At 38.9% G+C, this 14,626-nt stretch overlaps 2 protein-coding genes across 17 annotated transcripts in view; both read left to right on the top strand.

The window, feature by feature from the left end:
• The window catches only part of gpr155b (G protein-coupled receptor 155b), a 698,693-nt gene that overhangs the window by 470,604 nt on the left and 213,463 nt on the right, over nucleotides 1-14,626 (top strand). The window lies entirely within an intron of this gene.
• scn1lab (sodium channel, voltage-gated, type I like, alpha b) overlaps nucleotides 1-14,626 on the top strand; it is a 76,597-nt gene that overhangs the window by 11,036 nt on the left and 50,935 nt on the right. For 10 of the 16 annotated variants that reach the window (XR_012407369.1, XR_012407372.1, XR_012407371.1 and 7 more), the window contains 5 exons: nucleotides 4,669-4,991; nucleotides 8,833-8,951; nucleotides 9,533-9,622; nucleotides 10,696-10,824; nucleotides 11,015-11,106. Coding sequence is in view for 10 of the 16 variants with exons in the window: in XM_009302186.4 (XP_009300461.1) it covers nucleotides 4,722-4,991; nucleotides 8,833-8,951; nucleotides 9,533-9,622; nucleotides 10,696-10,824; nucleotides 11,015-11,106 (700 nt within the window). In the remaining 6 variants the exon portion in view is untranslated. Of the gene's footprint in view, nucleotides 1-4,668; nucleotides 4,992-8,832; nucleotides 8,952-9,532; nucleotides 9,623-10,695; nucleotides 10,825-11,014; nucleotides 11,107-11,299; nucleotides 11,392-14,626 lie in introns of those variants that run through there. The other 6 variants (XR_012407373.1, XM_073953037.1, XM_021476884.3 and 3 more) reach the window with 2 other exon arrangements.

Below are 14,626 nucleotides of genomic sequence, written 5' to 3'. Positions count from 1 at the left end.
AGTTAAGTAAGATCATCTTTATAGCTGTAATCATGCCAACCATCAGAGCTTGCTGTTGGGTTAACAGAAAAGTGTCCATTAGAATATCTATAAATAGCTGAATTGTAGTCAGGTTGGATATTGGTTCCATAATCCGTTCTCTAAAATATTAAGTATGAGAATTTCAGCATTCATCTCATCTTTTTTCCCTTCTCATGTTTTCTTTTACTCTGTGCTTTTTTTATTGCTATAAGTCAAGTAAAGTCAAGTGAAGTTAAGCTTTATTGTCATGTGTGGACATACAGTGGAATGAAATTTTGTGTCGCGCAGGACCTCAGTGCTACATAAATTGACACAATCATTAATATGACCACAGCAATGAATATTAGAGCTACCTAAATCTTCATAAATTTCCCTTATACCTCTAAAAATACCTCTATTTTTTGAGACAGTGAATCTCAAAGGGAACGGGGGTTTATTGGAATCATGGAACTCCTGCGTCTGTAGATGATTTGCTTCTAGAATACGCCCTGGTGCTCAAAGGTCTGGCCACAGAACTCAGGGCATCACGCCAGACTGGCTATTTATGCCCGGTGACCCGCAGGCATTCCTGCTCTACTGTAACATACAAAGCTGGTACAAACATACACTTCTAAAACATACACACACAAGCTGCATATAGTGGCACTGCATGAATACTAACAGTCTTATCGTTTGTATTAATAGAAGACAACAACCATTTGGTTCTGGAAGTTAATGACCATTCATTCAGAACCTGTTGTGTTATATTGATTGTAAACACTTTTGCTGAACTCATTCGGCTGCATTAAGTATATTTATTTTTTTAAACTGTTGTAGTTAACAACCGATTTCATGGAGAAAAAAACGACATTCCCCATGATGCGGTACAGAAAAGTTCACCAAGAAGAGAATTGAGCAAGCAATACATACTAAATAGCTCCACTCACTGCCATAAAAGCATGAACACACAGAAAAAATATTTATGCAAAATGATTGCAAATGATTAATATGGGCTGAATTTAAATAATCAAAGTGAAATTTAGTAATGTTTAGCTTAAGTTTTGTTGTATAAATTCACCCAAATAAATTGTTTGCAACCACTTACCTTAAAAAAAGATTTATTTCATTCATTCATTTTCTATTAGCCCCTTTATTTAACAGGGGTCGCCACAGTGGAATGAACCGCCAATTTATCCAGCATATGTTTTACCACAGACTTTAAAAGATATGGACATAGTATCTGTGACGTCACCCATAGGTTTCTGAAGAGCGCAAATGAGGCTACAAGTAGGCGTGGCTAAACGTCACCATTTTGTTCGCACGTCGTCGCACCAACCAGGGGTGACCAAATGAGAGGCGGAGCATCAGTGGAGCTATGAAAGCCTGCTAGCATTTTGCTTACATAGGTTTTTCTTTGGGAGAAACGCTTAAAATGTCATTACCTGCAACTCGTTTGTGCACTGAACACATGTGCTTGGTTGTACACTATATCAGCATGCTGTATTATTTGATAATTGTGTGAAATAATTTCAAAAGGCAATTGACTGTGTAAAGCCACATAAAACAAAACAAAAATACGATGTATATGCCAAGTTAAGCAGCTAATCAGCAGGAATCAGCTGTGGTGAAGTGATGACGACGACCAGCTAGACCTAGCTGTCACTCAAGTGGCCACACCCTTAATTATGCAGACATAATATAACTTAACATAGACTTATATATAGGCTTAATATAAACATAACAGAGTTATAAAAAATTCTCTGCCCTCACAGTTGTCATGAACGGTGATATTAGCTACATGCACCAAAATCATCTTTTGTACCTGGCTGTAAACATGTTTTTATCAACTTTAAAATTGGCCCATTTCGCATTGCAGACAGTGAACATCTGGAGTTCCTGGAGCCAGCCGCCAAAGGCAAGTTGGTGAATTGCATTTTCAGTTACTTCCGCATTGGCTATACGAGAGAGAGCAGGATGTTGTTCCCAACACTGGGAAACTTGAAAAGATTTATTAAATCAATTGATTATTTTTGAATATTTTTAAGTTGAATATTTTAAGTCCCCCCCAGTTAGGGACAAAAATATTAGCCAAATATTTCTCAAGTGATGTATAGTGATTTGATTTCTTTTTCAACACATTTTAAAAACATAATAGTTTTAATAACTAATTTATTTAGTCTTTTCTATGATTACAGAACTTAATATTTCACTAGTTATTTTGCAAGACAATAGTATTTACCTTTAAGTGCCATTTAGTTAGGTCAACTAGGCAAGTTTGGTTTATTAGGCAAGTCATTGGACAACAGTGATTTGTTCTGTGACCTGTCAGAAAGAATCTTGAGGAGGCAAATAATATTGATCTTTGTCATTTTAAAAAAACAATGACTTAAAAGTCTTAAAATGTCTTAATTTTCAAAAACTAAATTTTAAGGGTTAACAAAGTCTTAAATTCATTGAAATATTGCTTTACTGTAGGTCTTAAATCATTTAAACAGGTCTTAATTTTGCTTTGTTTAAGTACTCAACAGGGCCACCAACCACCCAATCACACTCAACAATCAACTTTATCAAATGAAATGAGTGGAGTCAACTCAAAATAGACTGAAAGTTAATTCTACTCATTTGAAAAGAGTTTTGAACTCAGTGTTAAAGGTAATGAGTACTTAAACACCTCATTGCTTCAACTTAAATGGAGTAAGTTCACAGTACTCGTATAGATTAGCTTTTTTAAGTCAAATGGTTTGTAGCAATAGGTTTCCTTAAACGGTTTGAGTTGACTTAACTTATTGGGTTTTACAGTACTCAATTGGTTTGAGTTCTCTTCATTTATTGTGTTTTACTGTGCTCAAATTGTAGTAATACCACATTCACAAACTATACATTAAGTGAAAGTGAAAGTATCTCTTTGTGTATTTTTGCATGAAATTAATGTCCTGTGAGTGTTTTTTAATGGATGCACACCCATACAGAAGGATTTAGCAAGGCTCAATGATATTTCTGCCATAGAATGTAAAATAAACTTGCATACGAGCTTCAGACACGCTCTGCCGGAGCTGTTCACTGTTCCTGTCAGCAATCTCCCAATAATATCCAGCTGCAAACTCAACTGCCATCAGATCAACAAGTTTCTTTTTTTTTTTTTTAACTTTATTCTTATACATTAAAACATTTTACAGAACAGAACATTCAGTGACAGCAGCGATTATAAAAAAAAAAAAACGACAGTAGCCGCAGATGTAAATAAAAAAAAATTTACAAAAAAAACATACAATATTTTCAGTTTCAAAGGAGCTAGAAATACTATGTACTATTCAGATACAACATAACCGGTGCCCATCTTTGTTTAAAAATATCCAGTTTTAGATGAAGTTGAGCAGTCATATACTCCATTCTATATACACTTTCAAGTTTTTCTATCCACTGTACTATTGTTGGAGGGTGTGGCTTCATCCAATTTATTGTTATGGTCTTTCTTGCACTTAGTAAAAGTATATATAGTATGTATCTCTGGTTTTTATTATATATATCCTGGGGTATCCCTTCAAGCAAGAAAAACAGGGGAGTAAAAGGTAGATCTACCTGCATAATTTTCATTTTCTCAATCTTTACCCCTTGCCAAAATGCAAGTATCTTCGGACATTCCCAAAATATATGTGCGTGATTATCCACATTTCCGCAACCCCTCCAGCATTCCTCTGACTGTGGACGGTTAGTATATTTTGAGACCGTCAATGGTGTTCTAAATAAATTAATTTTTGTTTTCCAGTCAAACTCTTTCCAGTTATGGCTGTTGATCCCCTTATGAGCTTCTGAACATATGTTTTCCCAAATATCATCCTCAATTTTTTCATTAAGTTCAGATTCCCATTTTTCTTTAATTTGAAGGGTGTTATCTGTTGAATCCAGAATTAGGCTATTATATATCTGTGATATGTGTCGTTTATGTAATCCTTTTTTTTTTTATATCAATAAAATACTGTTCCACATTAGTTGGGACTTTTTGAATATTTCCTTTTCTTTATGATTTGTAATATAGCTTCTTAATTGTAAGTATCGAAAGAAATCGCTTGACGACAACATAAATTTGTCTTTAAGATAAAAGAATGAGTGCATAGTGTTTTCATTAATAACTCAGATCACCACGTTTCAACAGATTTAGGGTGTTTTACTGTGTTTTACATTTGTCTGTATATTTTTGAATAGTAGATATTTAAAAGTAGATATTCAGTCAGTCCAGTTTAAAGCAGAAGCAGGCATCTTGCAATCTCCCTGTTGATCTGTGGTTCTCTTTAAATCTGTGTATATTTAAAAAAAATACAAATTATATAGCCATATATACAGTAAACCAGCACACAGCACAAATGTTTAAAGGTACCACCCCGGTGACCGGTTGGGTTTTATTTCTGAAAGTGTACATGATGTCTTATTTTGAGAGTGTATGGAGAAAGAAGTGAGGAGTAACTACTGTAATGCAACAGAGTTTGAAATCTTCCCCAGTGTCTCCAGTTGTATGCTGATTGCGATGTAAATGTTTGAATACTGGATATTTGACATTCTAAACTGCTACAGCCTTACCCAATTCATACAAATAAAAAGCTTTCGCTATAATGATTGGTCTACTCATGCAGACGCTGTGTATTGAACGTGGGATTTTTTTTTTTCCATCAGCTCCCAGAGTGACCGGAGATTAGCTGGTGCAGCTACCAGAGCAGGATGTCAATATGGCTGCTCAGCTGCTCGTTCCACCCGGACCTGACAGCTTCCGGCCCTTCCTGCCCGAGTCTCTCGCCGCTATCGAGCAACGCATCGCAGAGGAGGTGGCCCAGAGGCCCAAAGGCGAGAGACGGCCTGATGACGACGACGAAAATGGGCCCAAACCCAACAGAGATTTGGAGGCGGGAAAACCCCTGCCGTTCATCTACGGAGATGTTCCGCCACACATGCTGTCCGTCCCGCTGGAGGACCTGGACACCTACTACAGCAACCAAAAAGTATGTGACCGATCATTTTTAGAAGGGGAAAATGTCCCTGGGTGTTGTTTTTGTTTACATTTAGAATTTAGGCTGTAGGACTACCTGAAGGGAATGTACTTCTGAAAATGTTAATTCTGTCATATGTTGAACAGGAAAGAAGATATTTTGAACAATTTTGGAGACTAGTAGCCATAAGCTATGTTTATATCTCAATATGTCAATCCAAGGGGACTTTCACATCTGCCTTATTTAGTTCGGTTGAAGTGCACTAGAGTTCGTTTTTCCTTGTTTTAGTGTGGTTCGTTTGGGCAGGTGTGAATGTAGCAATTGTACTCGAGTGCGGACCAAAAAAGCATACCGAGACCTCCTTGGAACCTGAACCCTGGAGCGGTTCGTTTGTGGTGAGAACATAATCCGAACTAAAACAGACCCAACCGCAAAAAGTACTGCGCCTTTTTGGACTAATCCAGTTGATGTAGTCTAATGTGCTATGCATTATGGGATATGGAGGAAAAATATTTGTTGACAGCACTTTTCCAACAGTTTTAAACAGAGAGAGAAAGAGGAAAAAACATAAGCTGATGGATTGTTGGTAATATTTCCTGAAGATGACCATGTCGCAGTTTAGCAAAAATAATTCATGCCTCCTCCTAAAATAACGTGCGATGCACCTTCATCGTTTGCAATGCATTAAAACACTTTCCAGCTGCAGCCGCACTTCATTCTTAAAATGTATAGTTTGTCTAAAGTGATGTACACAAACTAGACAGTAGATAATATGACCAGAGATACAATTAGTCAGCGCAGTCACCCCTTTATAGTCAAAAGTGACATTTTGTCTCTGCAAGTTTGTTTACTTACGAGAGTTCCATTGGCATTTTCCCGCATGTGAATTCTGACCAATCAAAAAGCAGTTTAGGAAATACATTCAACAACATCTGGCCAATCAGTGATGTGGATTTTCTCAGATCACTGCATTTTGGTGCTTTTCAACTGGTTCGGACTAAAGCAATCAGTGTGGTGTGAAAACGACCCAAGAGACGGCAGAAAATGCTACAATGTATCATTTATTGCCTTTGGTCTGGACCAAATTAAGCGAACTACAGGTGTGAAAGTAACCTTAAATGGGTGCTCAGTCGATCAACAAAAAGTACAAAAATTATACAAAAAGGCGGCAACACCAAAGCTTCAAAAATATAAATTTATTAACGTGAAAAAGGCTATCACAAAGTGTGTGACGTTTCGAGTAAACTGGCTCTTCATCAGGCAATATTTATCACAGCGTGCTACTTTCTATAGTCCTCTGAATCATCACATGGTCTCACACGTGATCTCATGACGAAAGAAAAATAAACGTTATTGAATTGAACACGGGGGCGAAGCAGTGGCGCAGTAGGTAGTGCTGTTGCCTCACAGCAAGAAGGTCGCTAGTTCAAGCCTCGGCTGGGTCAGTTGGCATTTCTGTGTGGAGTTTGTATGTTCTCCCCGTCTTTGCGTGAAAGACATGCGGTATACTGTAGGTGAATTGGATTAGCTATTGTTTGTAGTGTATGAGTGTGAATGAGAATGTATGGATGTTTCCCAGAGATGGGTTGCATCTGCTGCATAAAACATATGCTAGATAAGTTGACGGTTCATTCAGCTGTGGCGAATGAATCCCTTTATGATTAATAAAGGGACTAAGCCGAAATTAAAAAGAATGAATGAATTGAACACAGGGTGGTGCCGTGAATCAGTGGTTAGCACTGTCACCTCACAGCAAGAATGTCACTGGTTCGAGTCCCGGCTGGGTCAGATGGCATATCTGTGTGGAGTTCTCCCTATGTTGGTGTGGGTTTCCTCCTGGTGCTCCGGTTTCCTTCACAGTCGGAACACATGCACTATAGGTGAATTGGATGTACTTAATTGGTTGTAATGTATATGTGTTTATGAGAGTGTATGGGTATTTCCCATGACTGGGTTGCAGCTGGAAGCACATCCGCTACGTAAAACATATGACCGAATAGTTGCCATTTCATTCCGCTGTGGCGACCCCTGATAAAAAAGGGACTGAGCCGAAGGAAAATGAATGAATGAATGAATTAATTAATTAACCACAACTTACATATTCATAAAGAAAATACAGAAAAACAACACAATAACACATCCTGTTTACTAAACCCTAAATAAAGAAAATAAAATAACAAAATATTGCCAAAAACCTTTATTATTATTATAATTATTATTATAACCTTTATTTTACCAGGAAAGACACATTGAGATTAAAACTCTCTGCCCAAGATTAGGCAGTACATGTCACATGGGTCTAACAAACAAAAAACAATTGAAAGTGACACTGATTCACACTGACAAACTATTCAGAACATCTACATGCCTGTGTTTCAATTTCTACATCATTTATACTTTATACTTTACTCAAACACATCTAATTAAACATTAAAGAAATGGACGAATCAAAATATTCATTGCTTAACAAACAAAATTAAATATGTAGGCTAATGGATATCTGTGCGTTCAACACCGGAATAAAGAATAAAAGCAAAGTAAAGAAAAAGTAAAGAGGTGGAAAGGAGGAGGCGCGTTCTTTATCCTCGTGCTGCAGATTGTCTGTTTAACTGTTTTCTCGATAGTGAAGCGTTACGTTTTTTCACTTACAGTCTGCCGTGTAAAAAGCAAATGCGCCATGGCGCGACGCAATTGACTCTTAAAGGGAATAAGAGATGAGACTCTGATTGGATTAAAGCATGTTATGCTCAAAACACACCCATAACTCATTAATAAAATAAGCACAACCCTGTTAGACCATGTGTCAGGGTGCAGTGTATTTATACAAGCTCTTAATGCTTTTGCGCCATGTGCTTCAGACTTTGCACCTAGATCATTAAAATATGCCCTATGCCTAAAGTGAAATATCAAAAGGCTTCACATAGTAAAAAGCTATTTATCCAGATCTGGACAATTTTTCTTATATAATAAATTACTCAGAAGACAAAAATGCATCACTATGAATGTGAACTGGCTTTTGTAGTTTGTAGTTTAATAATCTTTTTTTTTTCATTTATTTAGTAACTGTGCTTCCATCGTAGGTTATGCAAATGTTTTCTTATCAGATGAAGAGTTTATCCTACTCCATTTGTCATTTATTCATTTTCCTTTAGCTTAATCCCTTTATTCATCAGGGGTTGCCACAGTGGAATGAACTGCCAGCTATTGCAGCATATGTTTTACACAGCAAGTCTTCTTCCAGCTGCAACCCAGTACTGGAAAACACCCATACACACATTTACTAACATACTGTACATTACGGTCAATTTAATTAATTCAATTCACCTATAGCGTGTGTCTTTGGAGTGTGGGGGAAACTGGAGCACCCGGAGGAAACCCACACGAACACGAACACGAACACGAAGTCCACACAGAAATGCCAGCTGACCCAGCCGGGATTCAAACCAGCAACCTTCCTGCTGTGAGACAAAAGTTTTAACCACTGTGCCACTGTGTCATCCTTAAGTTTTTCATTCACAGTTTAAAATGTTTACGTACATCTTAGCGTTCCCATTTAGCGCTATTGTTTATGTGATATTTAAAAATGTGCAGAAAAATGGGCAGATTAAAACATAGCTACTGACTTCCATAGTATTTTCTTAACAATGTCAGTGGCTTGTAGTTTGAAAAATTCTTTCAAATATCTTCTTTTGTGCTCAACATCCAAAAAGCAACTCATTTTGAGCGTAAATATGCATGTTTAGTTGAACTATCCAGTCTGATGTCAGGACGTGTGTCATTCTCTGCAGTTATGTAACACCTTGTGAAACAGATTGTGTGCGCTGTAACCACAATTTGCTTTTCTCTACCGCAGACCTTTATAGTTTTGAATCGTGGGAAGGCTATATTCCGCTTTAACGCTACGCCGGCCTTGTATATTTTGAGTCCCTTCAATCCATTAAGGAGAATCTCCATCAGGGTCCTGGTGCATTCATATCCTTTATGAGCTGAATGGATGTATGTACGCACGTTTTCCTGTACTGCCAGAGCTTTTACCTGTGAGATAAATCCTGATCCACATTCATCTCATTTTGACCAACAACAATCACAACCAACATCTTCCAGATGGAAAGGGAGTAAACACAGTTTGTTTATATGTGTATATACATCATTCAAAAGATTTTTTTAAATGTTTTTGTTTTGATTGCACTTGCTTTCATGACAAATACAGCAAAACGATGATTTAAATATCTAAAATCTGGCAATTTAACAGTATTGAAAATGTTAAGGTCCTATCATGCGATGTTGTGTGTGTATATACACTCACAAAGCAATGTTTTACTGCTTGTTCAAACTACTGATTTAAAATTAGCTAAATCAACGCAATTATCAAGTTTTTTGGGGGACAACTTAATTGTTTTATGTTTAATCCACTTACATTTGTAAGAACAATGAAGTTAACTTAATCGATTTGTGTTGGGACAACATGAAGGAGTTGTGCAGAACCCAGCATTTTTTACAGTGGCCATTTACTTGTGTGTTTTCTTTGTATATATTCCTTGACTGATGCTCACTCTGTTCAGTTTTGTGATCATGTGCACAATCTTGACCAACTGCGCCTTCATGACGCTCAGCAATCCCCCAGAATGGGCCAAGAACGTGGAGTAAGTCATTTTTTACCTTAGGAATTCTTGGAAGACTCCTCTATGTTAAAGAGAGTATGAGAGTTCACGTGTGATTGCATTACAGTGTGTCCTAACTGCATGTGATGTGATGCTGATGATCATTTACATGTTTAACAGTCAACTTTATCACATAAAATAAGTGTAGTTTACTCAAAATTGACTGAAAGTTAATTCTACTCATTTGAAAAGAGTTTTAAACTCAGTGTTGAACGTAATGAGTTAATTAAACACCTCATTGCTTTAACTTAATTGGAGTAAGTTCAGAGTACTCATATAGATTAGATTTTTAACTCAAATGGTTTGTAGTAATTGGTTTTCTCAAACGGTTTGAGTTGACTTAACTTATTGGGTTTTACAGTACTCAGTTGGCTTGAGTTCTCTTCATTTATTGGGTTTTACTGTGCTAAAATTGCTTTGTGTACTCAAATGGATTAAGTTCACAAGACTCATATAGATTAGTTTTTGAACTCAAATGGTTTGTTGCAATCGGTTTCCTCAAATGGTTCAAGTTACCTTAACTTTTTGGGTTTTACAGTGTATTTTAGCCGCAGCTTCTTGGCTGAACAACTATGACAATGGTTACCTCAGATGCTGATTATACACTTTATTCAGAGTTCAGTTTTATAGAGACTTTGAATACCATTTAAGTGACATTTGTTGCCATATTGTAAGCAGCAGAAGATCTTGAAAATAAAAAAAAACTACCAAACATAGAGTTTAAATATGAACAATATGACAAAACTCAAAATTCTCCAGTTTTCCCCACAATTACAGCTGACAGGTGCTAACGGTGTCTTAACTGATGCTCAACACACACAAATCTGTTAAAATCTCAAAAAAGTACTCAAGGCTTTCGTGAACCTTTAAAAGGACTTTCGGTATACCCAGATCTTCTTTATAGGGCACCTTTAAACCAATAAGTAATAAATGGTTCATCAATACAGCAAATAAATGAACGCCTTACAACTTATTGTATGTGTCATTTTCCCTCTAATTTTATTGTTCTTAATGTTTTAAGCCGTTTTTTTGACGTTTGGCTTGTGTGCGTTCAGATACACGTTCACAGGGATCTACACCTTCGAGTCCCTGATTAAGATCCTGGCTCGGGGCTTCTGCGTGGGGAAGTTCACTTTCCTGAGAGACCCCTGGAACTGGCTGGATTTCAGTGTCATTCTGATGGCGTGAGTATCCGTAATGCATACTATTATTTTTCTTTTTTTTAAATGTAATAAGCAATCGAGAAATGAACCCAGAGTGTTCTCGGATAGTTTTGGACACATTGATGAAGGAAAAGCTGGTGAATCCATGTGGGTTGCGCTTGTGTGAGTTGGAGCGAGTGTGTTTGTGGTAACTCTCTATTTGATTCTACAGGTATGTAACTGAGTTTGTAAACCTAGGCAATGTGTCAGCTCTCCGCACTTTCAGAGTGCTCAGAGCTTTGAAAACTATCTCAGTCATCCCAGGTAAGGGATGTATGTGTGTGTGTGTGTGTGTGTGTGTGTAGACGTGCGCATGCGTGTGCGCATAAACACAAGTGTCAGTCAGGTGTGTGTCTCTGTGTGACGTTTCCCTCTGCTGCCCTGTCCTGTCTTAACATGCGTGCGTGTGTTTGTGTGTGTGTGTGTGTGACCCCTCCCCCCTCCCCCCTCCCTACAGATATGTAACAGAATTTGTGGATCTGGGCAATGTCTCAGCACTGAGAACCTTCAGGGTTTTACGAGCACTCAAAACTATATCAGTGATTCCAGGTGAGGGCGAGCTCACAGGCTGCCTCTCTCTCCATCCGAGCTCTCGCTCACTCCATCCTCTCTCTCATTCTGTCGCTGCCAGCGGTCAGAGAAAGCAGGAATCCGTTCGGGTGTAAACAAAACGGGATTCCAGGCTTTTAAAAACACATTCTGTAGTTCTCCTTATATCCCTTCTGCCGGGCTCTGCTCTGTTATTTCCCAAAGACCATCACGGCTTGGGAAAGGTCTCCCATCATGCCTTGGGAAATAGACAACTGGGCGTTATTCTTTTGAGTTGTGTTGTTTTTTTTTTGCATGAGACATTGCTGAAGCCTATATAGCCTGAGATAGAGAACTTGAGACCCTCTACTCTTCTCTTCTCCTTTGTCTGCTGTTATATGTGCATGCGCACCGTCGGCTGTGTCTGTTGTGTTTTGTACTGTGTGTGTGTGTGTGTGTGTGTACATGAAGCACACACGCACACAAACGCACGCACATACATGCAGCACTTGCACTCACTGCCCTACACTGCATGCATGCTTCTATGTTGTTAATACGCAATATCACAAACATTTACTCAACTAACACGCACACTAATTTTTAAAGCCATGTTTTAACCACCAACAGCTTCTGATTGCTTCTTTAATTTTTTTACTAATTTAAAATATCTTCAGCAGAACGTTTGACTCGTTATTCCAGGCATAGTTCACACACAAACACAAAATAATGAAAATTCATGGATTGTTTACTCACCTCGCTGTTGTTTTTATGCTGGATACCCCTCTTTCTTTTTTGTACCATGAGAGGAGAAGATAAGGTCACACTTTATTTTGATGGTCCGTTTGTTGAATTTAAGTTACATTGCATCTACATGCCAACTAATTCCCATTACATTATCAGTAGAATGTTAGAATGGGGCTAGTGTACGTTGACATGTACTTGCAAAGTTTTTTATAGTCAGTTAAATGTCTGTTGAAGGAGTAGTATGAACAGATATCAAGCAGACAGTCTGCTAATACTCAAATGGACCATCAAAATAAAGCATTACCAAAGATAAACAATGTCTTGTTTGCTCTTGTCCATATAATGGGAGTGAATATTGACAGACATTAAGCTTTTGTTTACAAAATACAAACGTATCAAAGATTGACCTTGTGTGACATCCGTCATATATATCATTTGTTCTGAGGTCACGCATACTTGCCTTGAAAAAGCACACAAGTGGTGAGAAATTAATATAAAATTAAATGTGATGCAAAATACAATACATGTACTTTCATCTATGAGGTAAACATATCTGGGGTTTGTTTCAGTAAGGAGGTTTAATTCTGAGTTGATTTACCGAGAGATTAAAAACTCTTTCAGAATAGAGTAAGGTCAATCAGCTTTGAGTAGACCAACTTGAGTTAATCTGCGGTCACACTAGAGTTTGTGTGTGCGAAATTCTGTCGGCGCTGCGAAAAGGGGCGGGATTAAACAAGATGATTAGACATTTCAAAAGCGAGCGATTGCTCCATGTTTTACATTTCTGCCCAGAGAGGTCATGTTTTGATCCTCGATTGGTCTCATGCAGTCTAGTGATGCGATTTCGCAGGTCAGAGTTCACCAAGCTTGAACTTTGCACTAGAGTTCTGCGCGGGACTAAATTTTGAATCCCGCTCCCGACCGCACCCGCCAGGTTTTAACCCGAACCCGACTGCTCCCGCTTATATTAAGAATTTATTGTCCCGCTGCCCGACCCGCCCCGTTTTTTGCCCGCCGTGCCCGATCCCGCTAAAGAGCGGGGGAGAACAAAACCGAAAATCCCCCAGCTATACAGTCCAGACAACCAAGCTGTCTGTATAAACACACACACACACAGCACCAAGCACACACACACAGACAAATCTCTCTCTCTCTCTCATACGCGCTCGCGCGCACTAACACACACACACAAGCACCAAGCAGACACACAGGCGTTTGCTGTTATATCAACTCAAAGGCTTGTAATACCATGTATCAAGTACCAATGTAATACCAAAAGGTTTTATATAAATACTGAGTCGCGCCAGATCCGGGCCGCAGCGCACATTACTCTCGGGCCGATTCCGGCGCGGATGCGGCAGTGTCGGCTCGGTTACGGCCGCCGCAGCTGGCCCGATTGATTCGGACCGGAATCGGGCAGTGAGTCCACAAGCATCCGGAGTCCGGCAGCCAGAGCCGGGCTGAGTGGTAAGTCTCTGGCAGGCGAGAATCTAGCCGGAACTGGCCCGAATGTATTTTGCTATCTGGGAAAGCTCTCTCTCTCTCATTCGCGCGCGCGCGCGCACTAACATACACACACACAAGCACCAAGCACACACACAGGCAAAGCTCGCTCTCTCTCTCTCTCTCTCTCTCTCTCTTTCTCTCTCTCTCTCTCTCTCATTCACATAGCAATATCCGCGATATTGCTAGACAGCCCGCTCACGTCCCAAATTAAACCCGTTACCGACCGCTCCCGCGATTTATTCGGAAATTTATTCCCACGCCGCAGAAATCTGGTCGGGTCCTGCGGCGCCTGCGGGACAGCCACTGGAATGCAGACCTCTACTTTGCACCGCAGCAACCTGTAAAACTTGACGCATGACCCTGCGTTTCCGGTCTGTTAGCGTGCGTATGAATGGAAGTCTATAGGAGGAAAAGCCCAGTGTGACCGCAGTTTCAAGCGTGCATACCGCAACTATAAAAAGGCATTATCAATGGAGCGCAGATATTACAAGTCACCATGGCAGCGTCTAAAAAAAAAGAGATCAGCATTTCTTTCTCCAGCTGAACTTGATGTGCGCAAGCTAAGTTATAGCAGATATATTTAAAAAAGCAACACCACTGCATCTGTGAAACAGAGACAGTAAGCGTGGGAAAGCATAGCTACTCAAGTTAATGCGTAAGTTTACATTTAAAGTATTTAAATAATTAAGTGTAATTAAAAAAGTAATGTAATACGTGACTTTTATTGACTTTTCACTTTGCCGTAATTTTGAAGTTATTTCAGATGTAATTGCATTAAATTACATAAAATAGGCATAGTTTTAACAAATTTGACAAAACACAAATGTATAATGAAACCGGAGCACTCAGAGGAAACCCACGAGAACGCAGGGAAAACATGCAAACTCCACACAGAAATGCCAACTAACCCAGCCGAGGCTCGAATTTGCGACCTTCTTGCTGTGAGGCAACAGCACTACCTACTGCGCCACTGTGTCACCACACTTTGATTAGTTCAAGAAAAAAA

The sequence above is a fragment of the Danio rerio genome, chromosome 6, assembly GCF_049306965.1.
Source record: "Danio rerio strain Tuebingen ecotype United States chromosome 6, GRCz12tu, whole genome shotgun sequence".
NCBI lineage: Eukaryota > Metazoa > Chordata > Actinopteri > Cypriniformes > Danionidae > Danio > Danio rerio.
The sequence above is the reverse complement of the archived record's forward strand: the minus strand, read 5'-3'. Positions and strand labels throughout refer to the sequence as shown.